At 36.5% G+C, this 24,351-nt stretch overlaps 1 protein-coding gene across 1 annotated transcript in view; it reads left to right on the top strand.

The window, feature by feature from the left end:
• The window catches only part of LOC127440047 (dehydrogenase/reductase SDR family member 11-like), a 42,321-nt gene that overhangs the window by 15,841 nt on the left and 2,129 nt on the right, over nt 1-24,351 (top strand). The window contains exons 2-6 of the mRNA XM_051696427.1: nt 19,023-19,232; nt 21,195-21,289; nt 21,418-21,547; nt 21,902-21,994; nt 22,065-22,130. Of these exons, the coding sequence (XP_051552387.1) occupies nt 19,023-19,232; nt 21,195-21,289; nt 21,418-21,547; nt 21,902-21,994; nt 22,065-22,130 (594 nt within the window). The remainder of the gene's footprint in view (nt 1-19,022; nt 19,233-21,194; nt 21,290-21,417; nt 21,548-21,901; nt 21,995-22,064; nt 22,131-24,351) is intronic.

Raw genomic sequence — 24,351 nt, 5'->3', positions numbered from 1 at the left:
TATATAATATAAAAAAATATGAGTTAAAAAAAACAACCGTGTAAATGTAAAGTTGACCAAAAAGAGAGACATGTTTTAAGTATTAAGAAATATTTTGATATTTAAAACATTTTCATGTCATTCATACATTTTTAAAGAAAGGAAATCATATATACCTATTTTATTATTTGATTTAGATATTTGAAGTTAAATATGTAAAAATGACTTTTTATGGTGTATAAAGCACACATGCACATTAAGAATTATGACAATTTAAATGACAATTAATCGTGAAAGCCCTAAAAGAGACATTTACTCGTCATAACCCTAAAACAGAAATTCCGGAATCGTGATAGCCCTAAATGTAATGTAGTGTTTTCAGTGGAGGAAAATGCCGTTTTAGTGTGGATGAGAGGTATAAATGTAGGGAAATAAAGTATTAGTGTGGACGTGACCTATGTCAGCATCCTCTATGAAATGGAACCTCATTAGTGCACTACATAGGCAAGTTAGGCAACACCTCTTCACACCACACAAATTGCGTTACTCAAATCTCAATTGATTTTTAAAAGAGTTTGACGTTAACATGTTGCTCAATCCGCCACCCGGATTGAGGCGAATCGCTACGCGACCACGAGGACTTAAAAGCGCACTGGGAATTGGGCATTCCAAATTGGGTGAAAAAGGGGGAAAAAAAATTCTAATAATAATAATAAATAAATTATAAACCTCAATTAGTTGGAACTTTGAGCATATTTGTTTTAAAGAAGTTACTCCCGAAGTAAGTATGCTATTGTGCTTTTCATCTACGACCACTTAACTTGCATTTGCTTTTATTCATTTGGAAGAGAAACTTCTAGATTTTTTAAAAATCAGATTTTCAAGAAACATTCTCTTAAAAAACAGATCTTGATACTTTATAGAAATGTTGCTGCTCAGGTGAATGTAACAGTATTTTCACTGAAAAGTGAGCCAAAGATATTGATTAGGAATAGTTTTTGCTAGTAAGAGTGATCCATTCATAATCCATTCATGCTAGTTATTGTGTAGGATTTATAGTCTGTTGTGATTCCTGAACCTTTGGTGAACAAATCTGGATGGACAACACGCAACACTCTGCAATAGCACAAAATGAAAATGTCATCTTTCCTTGAAAACATTGTTTTCTCAGTAATATACATTGTTCCTTTTATTTAGTCCTGTCACTCAAACCTGCCATCAAATCATTTTCTTATCTCAAACTCGTACGCATTCATAAGCTTTGATGTTAACTTACAGTTTCTCAAACCCAAAAACTAGAACCAGTGTTTATTTTTGGACCGTCTAACACTCGACTACACTATCTCCCAGATATTGATTATTGTGTTATGTTCATGACTGAATCAACTGCACAGGAGTGCAGCGCTACATCTCCACTCTTATTTGGCCCAGTTTCATTCACTACTAGTTTGTTTGTATTCCTCTTCACAGAGTATTTCTGTAAAATGACACTTAAGATCTATCAACGGCATTTTATTTAATCTGGAAAAATCTTTTTAGTTCTCTTGATGTGCACAGACAGGAATTTAACACGCTATTGCATACTAAACATCCTTTTGTTTGTGGTTTTGACATCTCCTTCAATCGTCTCCTGTATCTGCCACCGTGTTGTTACTTTAAATTTCCTGGCTGATGGCTTTACACTGTGTATACTGTGATATTTGTCTCTTTAAATGTGGAATTTGTGACTTTTTGTTGCTTGTAAAGTTTACTGGGAATTGATGTTTTGATGAGTGGTCCATCAGTATTGATTCTCTTTTATTAGTGATATTCTGCAAAGCAAATATTAAATAAAGTATGAATTCTCTTTTTATTAAAGTGTTATTCTGCACAAGAAATTAAATGAAAATAAATTAAGTGAAAAAGAGTGGCACTTCCATAAATGTGTGAATTACCATATAGTAATTAAACTGAATTATGGATGTCTTTTGGAAAGTTTATATATATAATATAAAACTACAATAAACTCTCTCTCTCTCTCTCTCTCTCTCTCTCTCTCACACACACACACACACACACACACACAGACACAAAATCTCAAATTCTCACTTGCTCCATCACTGTCAGACATTCACACACACACACATGAAACTCTATGCCACCACTGCAGTGTGAGTGGCACGTTTAATAGCGTAGTGTTGACTCAGGAATCATGCTGCTCTGTACGCTCCTGTCATCGTGCATGTTCACACAGGATGTATGCATTTTGTGCACTGTTGATGGAGAGAAGCTTATCAGACTTCTACTCAGTTAGTGGCATTTGTGAGGCTTTTTTCATAAAACTATGCTTTTGTGGTACTACCACACTTTTTTCTGTTGCTGACATGGTAATCCCATGTTTTTTGGACATCTACCAGGGTAATTCTGTGGTATTCTTTAAAGAACTATGAATTAATATATAGATACCATGCTATATGAATATGGTAAAGTACAGTGGTATTACCATGGTATGGCCACAACACACTTTGCTCGTCTGGTGTTTCTGTTAAACTCAAGGGTTTTAACTGGTGTGAACTGCTCATTCTTGTGTTACTAAACAGTGACCAGATTAAAGATTACAGACTTAAGATCACAGAAGCTTTACACACACACACACACACCAACACACACACGTGAAGTTTTTATTATTTATTTATTGTATTTTTTTTTTAAGAAAAAAAAAACCCATGTACATTTTGTCTTAATTGAATATTTTGAATTCGGGCTGGGTGACATAGCTAAAAATTTTATTAATATTTTTCAGCCTTTTGATATATATATATATATACACACACACACACATATGCACATTTTTATGTGTTTGCTTTCATTCTTTCATTTTTCTTTTTCTCAAATTTTTCAAACTTTTCCATCCAAGTTGCAAATTTAATTTATATAAAAAACCATAATATTGCGAATAAAGCATCATTTCCATCCCATGTGTGAGAGCAAATTCATCACTGCTGGGGAAATTGGCGCAAACTAGAAATGAAAATGGAAGTTGATTGTAATTAATTGTAATAAATGACTTGTGGTTTAGAGTGTGCAGACAAAACGCTCTGTTGAACTTCATGTTTGCCAGCATTCAGCAGCAGATGGCATTTCAAAGTAACCAGAGCAACCTTTGAGATGCTATGCCAGGATATTGATGAATTATGTATTCACTAGGGCCGGGCGATAGGACGATGTAATCAGATATTGACGATGTCTTGCAAAGATCCTGACGGCAATTGCGAACAGACGTGATTGACAATATCGGGATATGGCAAAACTTTGGATCTGGGAAGTCGGCAAATATATTAAACCGTGGCCAGGGTGTGAAACTAACACCCGCCACCCGCCAGATGCGACGAGGCTGAATCCAGTTCACAAGCTCCTTGTCCAAATGTATTTCAATCGCAGGTAATTTTGCTCATCTACCCACAACAGGCGGGCGACCTGTAAGATGTCTCGGAGCGACACATGACAAGAAATGCTGTTAGACACAAAGACTCGCGCTTGAAGAAACACTTTATTATATTTTTAAGAACAGACAAAGGAAAAGCCGTCAATGCTCGTGTCTGATTCGCTGTTTGTTCAGATGCGTGCAGCACGAGCCTGTCATGTGGAACAAGCTCATGTAAAGAGTTTCATTCTTCTGAAAACTGTTTGCAAGAATACTGTTGTCTGTGAGAATGCTGCAAATGATCTTAGACCATCTCAGGAGGTGCTGTGAGTTTAGTTCGCTTTATTTCTACTCGGTTGGCATACATTGTGAACACAACTCTGCAGGTTCTGTATTTATCTTTGTATTAAAGAAACAAAGACGAAAGTGATTAAATCATAAAATAATAAGACATGTTCACCTTGAACCTGAAATGTAGTTCTATTTTCTTTAGGCAGCATTAACTATATTACCAAAACTATACAAACACAAATTCGATAAGAACACACATTTGACAGCATTATTTTGGGAACACAAGGGAATTTATTAGGCTTATTTATTTTGATTTACATTTATTATTGTCTTTAGTTCTTAATATGTAGATTATTAGTTACTTTCCACCAGTGCGTGCCAATGTTTGGATTTGGGAAGGTGGTTAAATACGATTTTTTGATCACTTCGTTATTTTATTGCTTTTTTCGTTCAGATTAAAGTGCCATTTGAATGTAGAAATGTCTTTTGTTTGTTTTTCATGTGTCAATAAATGAACACACTTTTTAAAGCAAAATAAATAAAGCAAAAAAATTCACCGACCCTCAGCGGGGTGGGGTGGGGGGGGGTTGACGATGTAATCGGATATCGCAGTATATTTTATGGCAATTATCGCAAAAATATTTTGTACACATCGCCCTGCCTAGTATTCACATGGCTTGTTGAGGTAAAGCCAAATGATTTTTTTGGTGCGCATCTATATTCCTATAAATTCTTTAGAAATATTTTTGGTAAATGTGTTTCCATTATAGTTTATGTGCACGTCTTCTTACTGAATAAAACATTGTCTACTTCAAATGTGCATTCGTGTGCATTTCAAAAATTGTATGTGCATCTTGGTTTTTCCATTCTGCGATATCCCAAAATTCGCATAAAAATGCATGGATGAAAACTCATGAGACGCTCGCTGTTCTTAGACAGTACTGTTTCAGCACTTGTTCAACATATCAATGTAAATACTTAAAAATAGTAATAAATACAGTAGAGGCTGTTGCAGGTAGTTGCTTTTGTGTGTGTGTGTGTATATATATATATATTCCAAAAAAACAACTACCTGCACTGATTAATATGCAGTATATCACTTCAATGCATATTTTGTTATTTTGATTAGAAAATCAAGTGTTCTACATTGAAGCGAGGGCGTGAAAGTAAAAATTTAGACACACAAAAAATTTGCACATGCTTTGTATATCCAACTTCATATCTTGTGAATAATAATAAACTTTTTCCTCATTTAACCTCATCTGGTGAATATATAAGCTATAAAAAGCTTCATTTGTTTAATATAGAGTATTGTAACCTGTCAAGTCTTAGTAATTTCAAAATAAGAGTCTCTGGTGTGTTGCGGTGGGAATACATGGAATTTGTACATTTTTAAAAAGCATATATACAGAAAGTATTGTTGCACATAAGTTTGCACTTTGTACTTTTTTTACCATACAAATTCAAAAATAAATAAATCGTATTTTTGCCTGACCTTTTTTTTTATAGTCTGAATTTCGATTCAGTGTGCGGACAGCATTTGTGTGTGTGTGTGTGTGTGTGTTTTTGAAAAGCTAATTTGTGATAGATGAGCTTTAGCTGAAAGAGAATTTCTTTCATAAGTACATAAAATTGACATTATAACTGAACTATACCCATGTGAATCGGAATTGAAATTTAGGCGTATAAGCCTTTAGATCAAAAGATTTTTCAGATCATGAGAAAAATAAATGCAGTCAAATGCGTGTCTAAACTGGTAGTATAAATATATTTTCTTTTGTCTCACTTATACTCACAGATTGTATTGCTCTCCACCCTCTGTCTGTATTGTGGTTTGTTCTCTGTTGTGCAGAGTTTATTTATAGTGAAGTGCAGCACAGATCTGTGTGTCAATCAGAGCCGGTTAATGAAATCTGGTCATACAGGTTAGTTTAGGTGTGTTACACAACACTTATCCTGACCACACCCTCCCCTCTTCTCTTTGTTCCTCTCTTTTGTCTGTTCTGTTCTCCTCTCAATTTGATCAATTCTCAGAATGGCCTTCAGTTTAACAGCACAGTCAGTGATCTTGTTTGGTACGGTCCAGCCAATACAACTCTTCTATTATAACAATAATCACATTAACTGAATCATCGAGTCTCAGGACAGAGGTTGCGGTAATGATCGATCACTAATGATCCTGATGCCGTCTGCTGGGATTGAGTAATTTTAATGAGTCAGATATTAATCACTCTGATTAACGATTCCACCCAACCTTTGGACAGCTACAATCTATCACAGGGGAAGTCTATGTGTGTGTGTGTGTGCGTGTGTGTGTCTAATCAGCACACACTGTGTGAGTTGTCTTTCACTGGTCTCTCTCATTAAACACACTTCCTCCCAAGTGTGCATACTACCATATTACAATATGTGTCATATAGTCATATAGATAAGGAAAGAGTAAGAGTATATGCCATTCTGGAATATTAAAACTGTGATTTCTAGGGCTAGAAAAGTTGTGGAAAGCAATACAATCTATGTATACTATGCTCAGCTCTAAAATATATAAAATATGTTTACATTATAAAAATTTTAAAAAAAGTACACAAATACATTTATAAATTATACAAATGTATAATATAAAAATATATATTATATAAAATATATCAGCTAGAAATTCCTCTTTGTGGGAATTAAATTATTGTTATAAAATTTAGAAAATAAGGCAGTAATTACCTGTGGTCTAATTAAATTGATGATTAAAATTATATTCATTTTAATTACATTTGGTCATATTTTAGGATAATGGTAGAGTCACCAAAACTATACAATTATATATAAAATAAAATAAAAACAAAAAATGTTAAACAAAATATATATATATATATATATATATATATATATATATATATATATATATATATATAGTGGGCCGCGAGGGCGGTGTTATTTCTCTCGAAATGAGCATTAAAAGTATTAAGCTCTTCCAGGAGAGAGGCAGCGGTTTTCACAGTGGAGTTTTTATTCACTTTGAAGTCCGTGATGATATTAATTCCCTGCCACATGCTTCTATAGTCGGTGGTGTTGAACTGTCCTTCAATCTTGTTCCTGTACTGGCGTTTGGCTGTTCTGATAGTTTTGCGGAGGGCATAACTGGCTTGTTTATGCTCCTCTGCATTCCTGGAATTAAAAGCAGAGGTCCGCGCGTTAAGTACCTGCACGAACATCGCTATTAATCCATGGTTTCTGGTTAGGGTAGATCCGTATAGTTTTGGTCGGCACTACGTCATCTATGCACTTCCTGATGAAACATGTTACGGTATCAGCGTAGACCTCGATGTCATCAGAGGCGGACCGGAACATCTCCCAGTCCGTGTGATCAAAACAGTCTTGTAGCGTAGAATCTGATCGGTCCAACCAGCACTGGATCGTTCTGAGGGCGGGTGCTTCCTGTTTCAGTTTCTGTCTGTAAGTGGGTAGAAGCAGAATGGAAGAGTGGTCCGATTTGCCAAATGGTGGGCAGGGGAGGGATTTGTAACCATCCTGGAAGGGAGAGTAGCAATGGTCCAAAACCCGGTCCCCTCATGTGTTGAAACTGATGTGTAGGTAGTATTTCGGTGCTATTGACTTGAAGTTGGCTTTGTTAAAGTCCCCGGTCACAATGAACACGGCCTCAGGGTGTGCGATTTCCTGCTTGCTTATAATCCCATACAGTTCCTTGAGTGCCCAGTCTGTGTCGGCTTGTGGCGGGATGTACACAGCTGTGATAATGACCGCTGTGAATTCCCTCGGTAGTCAGAATGGTCGACACAGAAGCATGAGAAATTCCAGATCAGGAGAGCAGAAAGACTTGATAGAATGTACGTTCCTCTGATCACACCAGGATTTGTTGATCATAAAACATATACCACCACCTCTGCTTTTACCTGAGAGGTCTTTCGCTCTGTCCACTCGGTGCACGGAGAACCCCGTGGGTTTGAAGGCTGAGTCTGGAATCTCCGCAGACATCCAAGTTTCTGTAAGGCAGATAATGCAGCAGTCCCTCGTCTCTCATTGGGAAGAGATCCATGCTCTCAGCTCGCAGAGCTTGTTGTCCAGAGACTGAACATTTGGTCGATTTGTGCGACGTCTTAGTCTGATGAGAACGCCGGCTCTCCTTCCCCTTTTCCTGCTTCATTTCCGCGGCCGGGCTGCCCAGACAAAGGGCTCCGCTGTCGTGTTTGTAAACAGTGGGTCGGCATTGAGGTATTTAAAGTCCAGTTTTCGGTGTGCTATTGCAGAACCAATGTCCAAAAGTGTTTGTCTATCGTAGAAAATAAGGCAGACAACATCCAAGACAAAAAACATAAGAATTGTAGACAAAACAAACAAAAAACTGCAACATTGGGTCAGAGCTCGCAACACAGCAGCCGTACTCGGCACCATCTTGAGGACTTAGTAGGTCCTCCTGGTGGAGTGGTTACTCACCTCAATCCGGGTGGTGGAAGACAAGTCTCAGTTGCCTCCACTTCTGAGACAGTCAATCCGCGCACCTTATCACGTGGCTCGTTGTGCATGACACCATGGAGACTCCGAGCATGTGGAGGCTTATGCTACTCTCCGCGATCCACGCACAACTTACCACGCACCCCATTGAGAGTGAGAACCACTAATCATGACCACGAGGAAGTTACCCCATGTGACTCTACCCTCCCTAGAAACCGGGCCAATTTGGTTGCATAGGAGACCTGGCTGGAGTCACTCAGTACGCCCTGGATTCGAACTCGCAACTCCAGGGTTGGTAGTCAGCGTCAGTACTCGCTGAGCTACCCAGGCCCCCCTCAGAATCTTTCTTAAGAATCTTTCTGATTCATTTCGGTTAAATAGGGTGGCAACATTAAACTGAGCATTCATTTATACTTAATATATAGAAATATGGTGATAAACAGCAGCAAATAACTCAGTATTTCACTTAAAAAAAAAAAAAAGAAAGAAGGCAAAGTCCCTTTAAGGTTGTGCAGGGCTCAAGTAGATCAGTGAATCGATTTACTAGTTAATTTACTTGAACCGTCCAAAAGAGCCAACTCATTCAAATAAATCGGAGTTTGCAACAGTAAATATAAGGGAATTGTTTATTTGAACCCCTTCATACATGAACTGTCTGAAAAAAACATTTCACTTAAGTGATGTGTTTTTCCCAGCACTACATGAGCAAGAGAGGCCGTTTTAGGTGTGTTTGATTACTCCCTCAGCTCCATTGCTGCATGCACAATACAGTGTGACAAATGAAGTGTTTTGTGATGCTACAGCGCTACTTGTTGGAAAATGTAGCTCTTTACAGAAAATGCTCCACAATTGTGAAAATAGCTGAGCTACTCTCTTGCTACTGAAAAATGTAGTTAAGTTAGTCGCTGATTTTAGTTAACTACTCCCCAACACTGGTCTTTCGTACACATCTTGTTTCACTGGGCTGCTCGGCTCTGCTAATGAAGATGAGAATTTACAGTGACAGGCCAAATTACTCTTCAGTAGAGTTGCAACGAGACATGGGAAGGGAAAGAGGTTGTGTTGAGGTGTTTATTTATGGCTTAGAAATCCCTAAACAGCTCTTAATGTCACTAGGTTTCTTTTCCTGTGCTGTGTCATAAGAAAAGATTAACTGTATTTGAGAACACAACCCATCTCTATGTGTAAATGTAATCTCAGTGCTTTTGAGTTCTTGTGCTGTTAATGTGCCACGTGTTTGTGGGTTTTTGTTCATGTTTTCAGGTTTTGATTACATGTCTTTTATTTTCTTCTTCTTCTTCTTCCTTCCTTTTTAATGGCGGATCACATACTATCAAGTGCATTACCGCCATTAAACATTATATAAACATATAAACTACTCACCAGCGCTGCGTGTTCAGCTGCTCTAGTGAGAGCTCCAAACTTTATTTCTTTCATTTGTACATTTACTGCACTGCATGATAACATGTTCTACCGTTTCACTGACTCCACACCATTTTCATAAACTGTTGGATGTTTTGCTATTAAATGCAATGTACTGTTTAGTCCTGTATGTCCTATTCTGAGTCTTGATATTACACACTCTTCTTTCCTATTACCTCCTGAAATCCTACCTTTCCCCACTCGTGTTTGTATTGAGTGAAGATGTCTACCTTTTTTGTGGTTAATTCAGAATGAATTATTTGCTTTTTAATTATTGATTCAATCTCTGATCTACTATATTTTATTTGCATATCAATATCCTGCTTATTCATATTATGCTTTGCCAACTTATTTGCTTTTTCATGTCCCTCTACACCAATATGCGCTGGTACCCACAAAAACTGAACTTTTATATTATATTGTTTCATTATAAGTAATAGGTGGAGTATCCATAGTACAATATCTTGTCTTGACTCTGACTTTTGAGCTTCTGGACTGATTAGTGCTGAACTAGAGTCCGAACAAATAAGTGCATTATCTATCCTCATATCATATACTTTTTGTAATGCTATCATTATTGCTAATAGTTCTCTGAAACAAAGTCTGAAATCCTTTCAACTTTAAGGTTTGGAATAATATAGGCGAATCCCATGCATCTGTGTAGATCTGAGTGTATTGATCATACTTTGTCCATATAAGATTCCTCACTATTTTCACTTCTAGCTCCTTCTGTTCTTTTCCTTGCCTTAATTCCAACAAAGTAAGATCCACACTAGGATGAGGTAAAATCCACATTGGTATTAATGGCCAAACTACTATTGTGGTACATTCATACTTTTTCAGATATGATCCATTGATAATGTTATCTATTATCCAACCAAAGCTGGTGTTCTTACCTTTTCCATACTCCCAGCATGGAGCTAGTACTTTTTTGGTAGGATGAAACCCATTCTGTCCTGATAGATTAACCCAGTATGTCATTTGCAATTGTTGGTGTCTTAAGCGTAGGGGCATCTCCCTCATCACTTCCTGTAATGCCGCTATTGGAGAAGATGGATATGCTCCACAACAGATTCATAATGCTTGCGACCTATCTTTTCCAGTTTACTTAACTGAGTCTTTGAGGCCAATCCATAAGCAATGCAACCATAGTCAATCACTGTTCTAATCATTGTTTCATATGTAGTCTTCAGAGCTGTTCTATCAGCTCCCTAATCACGACCTGACTTTTTACATTTTTCTACAATTTTATCAATATGTATCCTCCATGTAAGTTTATTGTCAAACCATAAAACTAAGAATCTCACTACTGGAACTCTATTTAGAATTTTGTTGTATAACCTCAAATTTAAGTTCTCATTTATTTTCTTATTAGTGAAGAAATTAGTTTGTGTCTTTTCCACTGAATATGTAAAGCCCCATTCTAAAGATCATTTCTCAACTTGATCTAGAGCTGTTTGCATAGTATGGACAGTATATTCTATATTGTTACCTCTAATCCATAATGCCCCATCGTCTGCAAATAATGTCTTTCCCATTCTATCGTTAATTGCTGAGAAAACATCATTAATCATGATGATAAACAATAATGGACTTCTAACACTGTCTTGTGGAGTACCATTTTCTACCAGACCTTCATTAGATATATTTCCACCAATTGTTCTCTTTAGAAGGACATTTTTAATCCAATTAAAACATTACATTCTTCCACTTATATTCAGTTGGACTAGCTTTATCAGTAATCCTTCCATAACATGTCATATGCTTTTTCAATATAAAAAATACTGCCCCATCGTTCTTTATTTACTAAAGCTTTCCTTATATCTATTTCTAAATATATAATAGGATCCAGTGTTCCTCTTCCACATCTAAAGCCACTCTGATATTGAGAGAATAAATTTTCCTTCTCTAGGTGATACATTAACCTATCCATAATCATTCTTTCCATTAATTTACATAAATGGACAGTCAAAGCTATTGGTCTGTTATTCAGTGGGGTGCTCGGGTCTCTCCCTGGTTTCCTTATAGGAATTATTAATGCTTCTTTCCAGCTACTCGGTAATTCTCCATCATTCCATATTCTGTTATAAAACTTTAAAATCACTGCCAAGGATTCCTCACTAAGTTGTTTTAGCATATCGTAACTTATTCCGTCATGTCCTGGAGCTGATGTTTTCATTCTCTTTAATGCTCTTTTTAATTCGGGATAGGAAATGGGAACATCCAATGGATCCTCCATTGGTGGCTTCCTTGCAGTGAGATTTGGATATTCTCTCAACTTCTCTCTTAGTTCTTTACAAACTTTTGTCAGATTGTCTGAGCTATTAATTGTAATAAATGCCCTTCGAAACATATCCGCTTTTTCATCATCATTTATTGCACTTTCAACATCCAAATTTAGCACTGGATATTGAAACTCTTTTCTGATACCGCTCAATTTTTAAAAATCATATTCCAGACTTTGTATTTCTGTATTGGAGTACTTTTACCTATACTACTGCAAAGATATATTTCCAGTATTCACTTTTTGTTCTCCTAATTTTCCTTCTCACTTCCACTTGGGCTTTTCTTATTTTATCATATTAAGTCAATTATGTGTTTTCTTCCATTTTTTTAAAGCTTTCCTCTTTTCCTTAATCACTATATTACACTTTTCATTCCACCAAGGCACTAACTTTCCCAACCTCCATCCCTTACTTCTAGAGATACATTTTATTGCTGCATTTTGTAAAACTGTACCTATTTTTGAATTAATTTCTTCTATGCTGCTTCCTTTTATCTCAATTTGTTTCAATCCCTCATCAGTCATTCCTAAAAATTCTTCCCAGTTTTTTTTTTTTTTTTTTTTTTCATAAATCCATTTACCAGCAACCTCCTGATTCATCCTCCTTATCTCATTTGTACTTATGATTGTACTTACTCTTGGGAAGTGATCACTTCCAATCGTACATTCCTCTAATACTTCCCAATTTGTATTGCCTCCTAATGTGGCCGAAACCAGAGTTAGGTCTTGTACTGATTTCAAGCCTTTGTTAACTGCTGTCATTAATGCATACGAAGTTCTTTAAATCCATCAATTCTTCAACCACCATCCCATTTGTGTCATTAATAATTCCTCCCCATATGGTATTATGTGCATTGAAATCTCCACACCAAATTACTCTATCCCCGTTTAAACCTTCTATACTTTCTAATTCCTTTAGTATTAAACTTTGACATGAGTTGTAAAAATGTATTATCACATAACTCCAATTTCCCATCCATATATTCCATTGATATATCTTTACCTACCACCTTATATGGTAATCCTGATTTTATCAACGTTATACATCCTCAACCTTAACCATTTTCCCGATCTCTCCTTATACTTGTGTATCCTTTCATACCAAAATCAATTTTAGGGTTTAGCCATGTCTCTTCAATGCATATCACTTCAGGTTTAACCTGCATGTAGTTAATATATCCTTCAAATTCCATTGAAGGATTGATAACAACATAACTATTAACCACAACATGCTTCCTGACTAGGTTGAATATCCATGCTTAATCCTTCTCTTACTGTTTCCCATGTCAGCTCTTTGACATCTAAGTATCTTTCTGCTGCTTTCATTATAATTTTAATCTTTGCTGTCCTTTTCCCTGTCTGAGCTGTGCAGTTTATTACTTCAGCTATAAACAGCAAGACGTTTTTTTTTCTTACTATCAGTGTATCTTCTTTTATTCTTTTACTATCCATCTTTCCATATGTTCTTTCATTCTCAGCATTCACCACTCTCTCTTTTCCTCTCTGTTTCTTCTTTATATCCACCTTTTTCACAGCCTCCGTGTATGATACACTGTTCTTAGCTACCTCTTGTTGTATTTCCACTGCTCTTTTCCTAACCTCACAACCCCCCCATATGTCACACTATGATTTCCTCCACAATTACAACATTTCACCTCCACTCCCTCTCCACATTTTACATAATCATGTTCCCCACCGCAATGAGCACATCTCTTCTTTGACTTACAAACTGTAGCTATATGCCCATATCTTTGACAGTTGTAGCATCTTAATGGGGGAGCCACATATGGTCTAATTGGATAACTGATGAATCCTAACTTAACTCCATCTGGTAGGACACCTCCATCAAACTTTAGATGTACCGATAGACTGTCTACTCTACATCCGTCATCTACATTTTTTTCATCGTTACTTCTACCGGAACTCCTGTAATTACTCCGCTCAGCAATACTTTCTGACCTATACTCCTACTGCTTACTACTGCCTGTTTACATACCATCCCAATGTTCATTGCTTTTCTGACTCTCATTTCTCCATTATCATTAATGCACCATCTTGTAGAACTTTATCCTGCTTCCCTTTTTTCCTCTTATTTGATCCTTTATTTCCACTCGTTCCCTCTACTTGTGTGCATCCTACCTCCATTTCGTCCTCATCTTCTCCTTCCGCACCCTTTTTAGTCTCTGATCCATTCCCCTTTCGATTCCCTCGAGATTTCATAATCTCCAGTGAAATCTTTAAACAGATCGATTTAACAGTTCCAAAACTGAGGGGGCCTGGGTAGCTCAGCGAGTAAAGACACTGACTACCACCCCTGGAGTCGCGAGTTCGAATCCAGGGTGTGCTGAGTGACTCCAGCCAGGTCTCTTAAGCAACCAAATTGGCCCTGTTGCTAGGGTGGGTAGAGTCACATGGGGTAACGTCCTCGTGGTCGCTATAATGTGGTTCTCGCTCTCGGTGGGGCGTGTGGCGAGTTGTGCGTTGATGCCGCGGAGAATAGGGTGAAGCCTCCACACGTGCTATGTCTTCGCGGTAACTCGCTCAACAAGCCACGTGATAAGATGCACGGATTGACGGTCTCAGACACAGAGGCAACTGAGATTCATCCTCCGCCACCCGGATTGAGGCGAGTCACTACGCCACCACGAGGACTTAGAGCGCATTGGGAATTGGGCATTCCAAATTGGGGAGGAAAAAAAACAGTTCCAAAACTTCGTTTGTTTTCTCTTTCGCTATCCGGTCTGCCACTCGCTTCCTCTTCCGGATCCTCCCTCCCCTGTGCTCACCATCTTTTATTGTGAAAGTTCTCGTCCTTGTTCCTGTTCCTTGTTTGTCATGTGACCATCATGTTCCACCATCTTTATTAGACTTGGTTCTTGTTTATAGTCTTGTTATCTGTTTATTAGTTCTGTCTTTTCATTGGTTCATGTTTCATTGTCTTGTTATCCTGTTTATCATTTCTGCCACTTCATTGGTTGTCTTGTTATCTAGTTTACCCTTGTCTGAGTATTTATAGCCCTCATGTTTGCCATTGTCTTAGCTGAGATTTGTTGGTGTAATGTTGTGTCTGTTTATGCTGTTAGTCAAGTTTAGTCTTGTCTAGTTACATCAAGTCATTGTTTATAGTCAAGTCAAATTTAGTTTAGAGTCTGGTTGATATTCTGTTTTGTTTTCACTTTTGATTCACGTTTTTGGATTTATCGTTTCTCACTTTGGATTTAAAATAAAACGGTACTTGGGTTCCACATCATCGTCGTCTTTGTCTCCTGCCTGTCCTACTCTCTAACGTTACATAATGCATGTGGCATTATTGATTTCACTTGTGCATTCTGAGTCTTACAGTGTGGATATTTTGGTATGAATGTATTGCTTTCTGCCACGTGGTTCTCAATATTTTCATTAAAATCTTACACATCCTGGATGTTTTATTAGTGGTGTTTGCTAAGACAAGCATATTGCGATACTGCTCATAAATTAGGGATTTGAACAAGCCCCTAGCACTGAGGTGTGTCACTATTTATAGTTTTTATTTCTTTAGGTGTGCTAGAGCAATATGATACTTTTATAAAATGTGTAATTTATTTTATCTATATTACATGATTAAGAAATATAATTAAATACAAAACTAATTTAATATATTTCTTAATCATATAAAATAAAGTTTTATTTAAATATGTTACCTGAAAATTAACAACTATATAAAAAGTAATAAAATAAATATAGCAGATTAAATGTATTTTTCTTAATCGTATAATGTGGATACAGTAAATAAAAATGTTTTTACATAAAAATAAAAAAAATCAATGTTACCATATTGCTCTTGCTCAAAAGTAATAAACAATAACTATAAAAATAATTAAATAATTAACAAATAAAATATTTTCATTGTTATTATTAATTACTTTTGTAGAATTGAAAAAAATAAAATAAACATTTACTGGATCCATATTATACGATTAAGATAAATATATTTTATTATATTTATTTTGCTATTATTATTTGTATAGTTTTTAATTACTTTTCAGGGTATGCAAGAGCAATTTGATAACATTTTTAAAATAAAACTTGGAATTTATTTTATCCATATTTTAAGATAAATATATTTTATTTGTTATCATATTTTATTACTTTTTATAGATATTGTTGATTTACTTTTCTAGATATGATAGCATTTTTAAATAAAAATCTGTATTATATGATTAAGATAGATATGTTTTATTCATTATTATCATGTTTATTTTATTATTATTTTTGCAAGAGCAATATGATAAAATAAATTCTTAATTTTTCATGCTAATGTCAAGCACCCATTTATTAAATGTTTTCATTGGAAATTTCCCAGCCCAGAGCCACAGACAAGCACTGGGTGTGTGTATATTAGTATGTGTCATCATTGGAGATTAAAAGAATTTTCTATTAAATGTTTCGATTGTATTATATAATTAAGTCATTAGAGTGCATATAATAAATCATTAGGGTGTTGGTGTACAAAGTACAGCCTTGGGCTTTGTCATCTTTGGAAGTGTGTGTTCAAATGGGTCAGACTGTTTGTTTGGCTGCGGCACCAAAGACGCTTCAGTGTTGTGAACTGGCAACGAGGGTTCAGCCAGTACTACACACTCACACTAAGTGCCAAATCCTCTCCTCTCTCTGGCATCATCTTTCTGGTGTCCTAGTCTGCCCCTAGTCTGTGTGGTCTGGGCACAAGCCAATCACAAGCTCAGCTATGTCCCCAAAAAAAACCAATCGGTTGTGAGCTCAGTCGACTCATTCGTAAGAATAGCTCTGTATTCTCTCCATACTTGATATGCATCTTTCCCTCAAATTAATGTATTTGCTTTTATCTTATTGTAATTTAAGGCTCAAAGGTGATGTGTCATTTTTTAAGATGTTAAGTTCCAAGTTTAAAGGGATAGTTTACCTAGAAATGAAAATTCTGTCATCATTACTCACCCACATGTTGTTTCATACTTGTATGACGTACTTACTTCAGTGGAACACATAAGGTGATTTTTTTTTTTAAGAATATCCTGGGTGCTCCTTCCAAATACATTACGAAAATATTAATTGTACCATTTTATTAGTTTTTCATCATTTTGGTCACATTTTAGCTTTTTAAAAATGAACAAATTCATGAGTTCCATCAACAAATATATTATATTACATATATTTTGTTACTTGTTTACATGCATAATTTGTGCTATTTACATATTTAAAAAGTATTTAACATTTTTAAAGTATTTAATTATTTTAATTATTTGTATTATTTATAAAGTATTGACATTGATTTGTTGAACACGTGTTAAATCTGGTACTGTCTCTTTAAGAAAACTGGCAGTTCTGTAAAGAGTGTCAGTAAATGAGCGCATATTAACGAGAGAGAGACTTTAGAGAGGCTTTACCTCATCCGAGCTTTGTGTGATTAAAATTAAATGCTTGTTTCTTGTTGTTTTTGATCAACAATTGACTGTAAAGAACAGAAAGTATATTTAAATAGACATTATTCAATGAAAAATGGATTGCGTGGATCTCGTCTTTGGACACTTATTACATGGAACGAGTCAAACCACTCTCAACACTGTGCTGAACTTCATCGCCGCTATAGTACACAATCACTGGTGAGTGAAATCTGAACATTTACCAGACAGTAGAGGATCACATTTTTAGTCGCATATCGCAAAATTGAATTAGCAGATTTGAGTGATTTCCTTTGAGGGTTGCGCACAGAGTAAAAGATCGATCTTGGGATTTAAGAATCGAGATCGACTGAAGATCCCAATGCATTGGAAAATAAATATTTTTATCCAAAAAAGATTTTTAAAATGTAGAGTTAAACTAACTTTCTTATCCAAGTTTTTGTTGGTTGAACTTGTAATAAGCTATTGAACTATTCTGCTGAAGTCAAGAGAACTCTCAGCATGCACTGCGGCATGAATAAATTATGTCAATTGAAGTGTTACTGTCATACTTTTACATTTGGACTCTTTGCTACTTGTATTTATGCTGTTGGTTGTTGTGTTTGTTTTCACTTTCCATTAATTGTCATGTAGCAATCATTCAAAGCTCATCTTTTTATTGTCATCATCATTGTGATTTGCGTGTAAAGTGTTGAGCCCCATGTGAGTCTCTTTTACAAGCTTAAGTCTGAATATTCTTTTAGGGATCAGACGTTGGTCCCAAACCATCAGCTGAGGAACGGATCATGTCAGTTTAATGTCAAAGATGTTTGGTCAAGAACACAGTAACTAATTCGAGTTTGGTGTTGATGATGTCACTCTGCCATTTTTGTTGAGATTTGTTGTCCATTTCACAGCTTTTAATGTGAAATTTGGTCTGTTAACATATGATGAGAGAATTTTCATTTTTCTGTAAACTATTCCTTTAAGAGTGGAAAAGAGCGATGCAGGGAGACAAACAGGGGCCAAAAAGAGTGCAGAAGAGATGAAAAGCGACTGAGAGCTAGACGAGTCAAACTGTGTCACTGAGCCTGTGGCTTTTCCTGTCTGTCTGGATCTTATTCAGTCTGTCATACAGTGACAGCAAGTGTGTGTGTGTGTGTGCGGGCATGTGGGCATCCGTCTGTCCACTCTAACAAAATCTGGACACCTCAGCTGGCCTTCATAAAGCCCATCATCACTTTCACTGTTCATGTACCTCCAACTATTGTTTCTGTTTACTTAATGACATCATCATCAGTGGGCAGGGCTGATTTTTTATTTTATTTTATTTTTTGCCCATAAAATCAACATTGACCCCATTTAATTTCTTTATATTTCATTCATTTAATTCCTGGTCTTATTGTAAATGATTCATCTGTGCAAAAAATGTCCTTTCATCAAAATGTAATAACTTGCTCTGTCTCTGTAACTTTTCTTTTCGTGGGGCTTTACCAACCCATCTTATTTTCCAACCCCTCCCCTCCAAACGCATTCTGGTATGTAATGCCCATTTTTCATGATCCAATCAATTCCCCAGCAATTAAACGGTCAACCAGGGTGTGGTAGGGTTAGAGTAGTTAACACCTGTTAGCAGAACTTTACCATAAAACTTCAAACTGTTTTCCTCTTTTAAAAATACTATGCACAATTTGCTCAGGCTGTTGTCACTCTTGTCATATGTTTCTGAAGAGTTCATGATTGATCTAATTCAAACATCTGCTCTTGTCTTCTCTCGGTACAGAAGTTGGTCGCGGAGTGTCAGAGCGCAGGATACAGCGGCATTTTGATCCCGTATAAATGTGATCTGTGTAATGAGGAGGAGATTCTGTCCATGTTCTCGGCCATTAAGACTTTACATCAGGGAGTGGACGTGTGCATCAACAATGCAGGACTGGCACACAACGAACCTCTGCTCAGCGGAAAGACAGAAGGATGGAGGAATATGATTGATGTGAGTTACACACACGTAATAACTTGCAAACATTAGTCAAGGAACTATTACAGTTGCTCATTTAAGTTTACTTTGTGGAATTTAAGTGTAAGTAATTTGAACAAACTCCTATCCCAAAGCTTTAAACTCCACCCTGAACGCCCGACCAACCGCATAGCAACCACCCAAAATGCCCTATGAACCAAATAGCAACCACCAATAACACAGTATCATCCACATAAAAACTGCCCAGAACACCCGACTTACCACATAGCAATTACCCAGAACACCCTACCAACTGCATGACAACCACCCAGAACACCCTATCAACCACATAGCAAACACCCAGAACAGCCTATCAACTGCATAGCAACCATCCAGAACACCCTAACAGTTGCATAGCAACCACCCAGAACACCCTATCAACTGCATAGCAACCACCCAGAGCACCCTATCAGCTGCATAGCAACCACTCAGAACACCCTAACAGCTGAATAGCAACCACCCAGAGCACCCTATCAACTGCATGGCAACCACCTAGAACACCCTATCAACCACATAGCAAACACCCAGAACAGCCTATCAACTTCATAGCAACCACCTGGAACACCCTACCAACTGCATAGCAACCACCCACTACACCCTATCAACTGCATGGCAACCACCCAGAACACCCTATCAACCACATAGCAAACACCCAGAACAGCCTATCAACTGCATAGCAACCACCTAGAACACCCTACCAACTGCATAGCAACCATCCAGTACACCCTATCAACTGCATAGCAATCAACCAGAACGGCCTATCAACCGCATGGCATCCACCAAGAACACAATATCAACCACATAGCAAACACCCAGAACACCCTATCGACTGCATAGCAACCATCCAGAACACCCTATCGACTGCATAGCAACCATCCAGAAAACCCTATCAACTGCATAGCAACCATCCAGAACACCCGATTTTGAAATTTGAAACATTGTTTTCTGTCCATGCGATCATAACTGTTAATAATATTAATTTTAATAACAAATAGCACAGACACGCTAAAAAAACTAGACTTTTTTCGTTAATAAATGAACCGGAACACCTGTGTGAGTCTGTGAGATGCATGTGGAACTCTTAAAGAGACAGTACCATTATAGCGCTTGTTATACAAGTGAATGTAAACTTAATGTAAATACTTGTAAATTGTACATATTATTTCAAACATTGACAGCTCATATCATTATTCTATATACAATTTCATTAAATAATATTAATTGATAGAATGTAGAATTTTTATTTAAAAAAAAGTAAGTATATGATTATAATAATGATGAAAAACAAATTATAAAAAATAAATATACACTTTCACATGCTTTTTCAGTACTATTGTTTGTTCTGCACCTGATCAGCCTGAATATATCCCACTATTTTTAAAGGCTCATTTGTTTGTGATCTTTTCTTAGAGAGAAAGGTGTATGAGAAACTCATATTATTTAAACTTTGAGCATTTATATTGTGTATTAAAAACGTTATTTTGATTAGAAATTATAATATGCATTTTGCGCAAACATTAAAAAAAAAAAAAACATTATCTGCCATACTTTGTCATTTAAGTGTTATTATATTGAATCACCATAATATCGAATCGTGAATTGTATATTGAACCGAATCGTGAGAACCATATCGTCCCATCCCTACCAGGGACACAATATCAACCCCATGGCAACGTCCCAGAACCCTATATTAACTGTATAGCAATGTCCTGGCAACCACCCACAACACTCGAGCATCATATTGGCGTGTTTTTGCCTTACAGTAATGTGAATTTAGTGGAGAAATGTGTTAAAATCATGTAAACAATCTTAATTGACCTAAAATAGGCTTTATGAAAAATACAATTTCTTATTTGTATTTTGTTAAGACAGTGTGTGCACGTGTTTAATGGTTGCATCTTTATCATTGACTAACTCACCATCTGTCTTTGTGTGCAGGTGAACATACTCGCTCTCGCTATCTGCACACGCGAAGCTTACCAGTCCATGAAGGAGAGGAATGTGGATGACGGACACATTATCAATATTAACAGGTATCCTTCACTGTACGGTTGAACCTTAAACATTCGGCTTGAACAGCAGAAATGTGCTCATAAAGATGGTGACATCATCCAGTCCTGATGTTGACACATACAGGCTGTTGTTGGTCTTTTCTCGGCAGTATGGGGGGACACAGGATGGTGCCCAGCACTGACGAACACTTTTACTGTGCCACTAAATATGCTGTGACCGCATTGACAGAGGGGCTGAGACAAGAGCTAAGGGAAGCCAAAACACACATCAGAGCCACAGTGAGACCATACACGCACATACATATACACACACACATCCATTCTTAATTGTAGGAAACTGGGTGATTATACACTAACTGTTACTAACCAGTTGAGAAAATGTCTAAAAACCCCATTGAGATTTGTGTTTCATGGTCTATTGGATAACACCAAAGGCATTTCTCCAGATAAATTAATTTATTTATGCTATATTATATAATGTAATAAAAAAAAATCTATTATTTATAATTAATCAAAATGAATGAGAAAACGATATTTCTATTCTATTATTTAATAGCTGTTACAGACACTCAGCCTTGTTAAAACGCGACGCAATGCAGTATTTTATAACCTGTCAGTTTTCCTTTGCTATAGTGTATATCACCTGGAATAGTGGAAACTGAATTTGCCTTCCGGCATCACAACAGCGATCCAGAAAGAGCTGCTGCTGTTTATGAAAGCATAAAGGTAAACAGAGCATGTGCGTGTGTGATGTCTTTTCATGCATAGATTTGTAATGATTGTTTGTCTTGTACAGTGTTTGAAAGCAGAAGACATCGCTAGTGCTGTCACATACGTCCTCAGTGCACCTGCTCATGTTCAGGTAAGACCATTGAGAGACACTATAGCCAGCTGCCAGTTTTCATAGACATCCTCTCCAGAGTGACTGCAACTCATTCTTCAGAAATGATGTCTAAGCTTTTAACAAAACCAACCAGCTCACAACATTCTAAATTGAGTTCTTTCAGACAAACTGCCACAACTACACTTTGAAGTTATTTTTAAAATGAACTAAATATTAAATGAGTAAAATAAAACATAAAACTAACATAAATTACATTTTCTTTTTAAACCATATACTTAATTGAAAATGTTTCTTTGAAGAAATAAATGCAAGCATAAAAGTATTATTATAGTTTATTCCCAACTCTGCTTCTTAAATTTTGTATAATTTTTCCAGCGTAAATGCATGACATTTTCTCGAAAGAAAAAAAGCAGAATGTGACTGGTTGGACAGTTTTGATATGAGCTCCATAATTTAGGTTTTACTAATTAAGGGGCGTGGATTATGATAATTGTGAATGAACATACACACGCCCTGTTTTTATGAATGTTTGAAACATACACGTTTAACTAACAAATCTGTGGGGTTTGTGAATCTAGATGAAAGTTTTCATGAAGGTCCATTTTACACGCAAATTACTCCGAATTTACTCTTGTGTTTACAAGTTTCATGAATGAGGCCCAATGATTATATTTTTAAAATGCCATATATTTACATTTAATTGCAAATATTTAAATATATACAAATATGTAATTTAAGTTGTTTAGACTGTAGGGAGAAAAAAAGATACTGAATTTCATAGCTAACATTTTATGTATCCTAAATACACAATTACATAATATTTTACACTTTTTGCACAGTTTGGTGAATTTACAGCTTGTTTGTAAATGGCACCCAATAAACATATTCTGCTCTGCTTTCCCTTGATTTTTTTGTTTTCTTCAAACATCACTTTCTCATATTTTATCTCAAGCATGCTGTTCACTGACTCTTAGTGGCTCTCCACTTGGTTAACAAGTACGCCAACATTTGGGGGGGAAATTAAATATTGGTAGCAAAATTGTTTGGTGTGGTGGAGATGAAGCCACAACTGTTGGACAGTTGAATAATAAATATTAAAATGGTTTGTTTATTTCACTTTTTGTTTAGATTATCATAGATTCATTTAGCATTAAATAATTGATATCTTTACAATGGATTTTCATAGTTTAATATTGAAAGTCTGGGTCTGGGATGCGGCTAAAACAGTCAAATCTATACATAAAATGCATTTTCAAAAGTACCAAAAATAAACTCTAAAACACCTGGTAAAAAGTTTCCAAGACCTTCATATTCTAAAACAAATAAATAAATAAATCTGTTTTAACGAAAATCAACCCTTTTGACATTTGAAGTTGAAGAAACACCCATGTAGGCTCATCAGCTTATATTTCAACTTGAGGACATGAAAGTTTGTGCATCCAATCAAAATCTACAGTATTTTGACACAAATTCAAAAGTGTCAGCGTGTCAAGTGTTACTTGATAGAAGCCAGCTAAACTGATCCCAGGTTGTATGACATGTCCTTACCCTCGAAAACCATGAACAAAAACTACATGTGGGAAATGATACGGCCCATTCTACATTAAAGGAATATTCTGGGTTCAATACAAGTTAAGCTTAATCAACAGTATTTGAGGCATAATGTTGATTACCAGAAAAATTCATTTCAACTCGTCCTCCATTTTTCTTTAAAAAAAAAAAAGCAAGACTCAGGGGACCTGGGTAGCTCAGCGAGTATAGACGCTGGCTACCACCCCTGGAGTTCGCTAGTTCGAATCCAGGGCATGCTGAGTGACTCCAGCCAGGTCTCCTAAGCAACCAAATTGGCCCGGTTGCTAGGGAGGGTAGAGTCACATGGGGTAACCTCCTCGTGGTCGCTATAATGTGGTTCGTTCTCGGTGGGGCACATGGTGAGTTGAGCGTGGTTGCCGCAGTGGATGGTGTGAAGTCTCCACACACGCTATGTCTCCGTGGCAACGCGCTCAACAAGCCACGTGATAAGATGCGCAGGTTGATGGTCTCAGACGCGGAGGCAACTAGGATTCATCCTCCGCCACCTGAATTGAGACGAATCACTACGCCACCACAAGGACTTCAAAGTTCCAGTGAGACACTTACAATGGAAGTCAATGGGGCCAATTTATGGAGCCTTTAAAGGCAGAAATGTGAAGCTTATAATTTTATAAAAGACTTTTAGGGTTTTTTGACTACATCATCA

Source organism: Myxocyprinus asiaticus, chromosome 4, assembly GCF_019703515.2.
Source record: "Myxocyprinus asiaticus isolate MX2 ecotype Aquarium Trade chromosome 4, UBuf_Myxa_2, whole genome shotgun sequence".
Taxonomy (NCBI): Eukaryota; Metazoa; Chordata; class Actinopteri; order Cypriniformes; family Catostomidae; genus Myxocyprinus; species Myxocyprinus asiaticus.
This window is presented reverse-complemented; position numbering and strand designations above follow the sequence as displayed.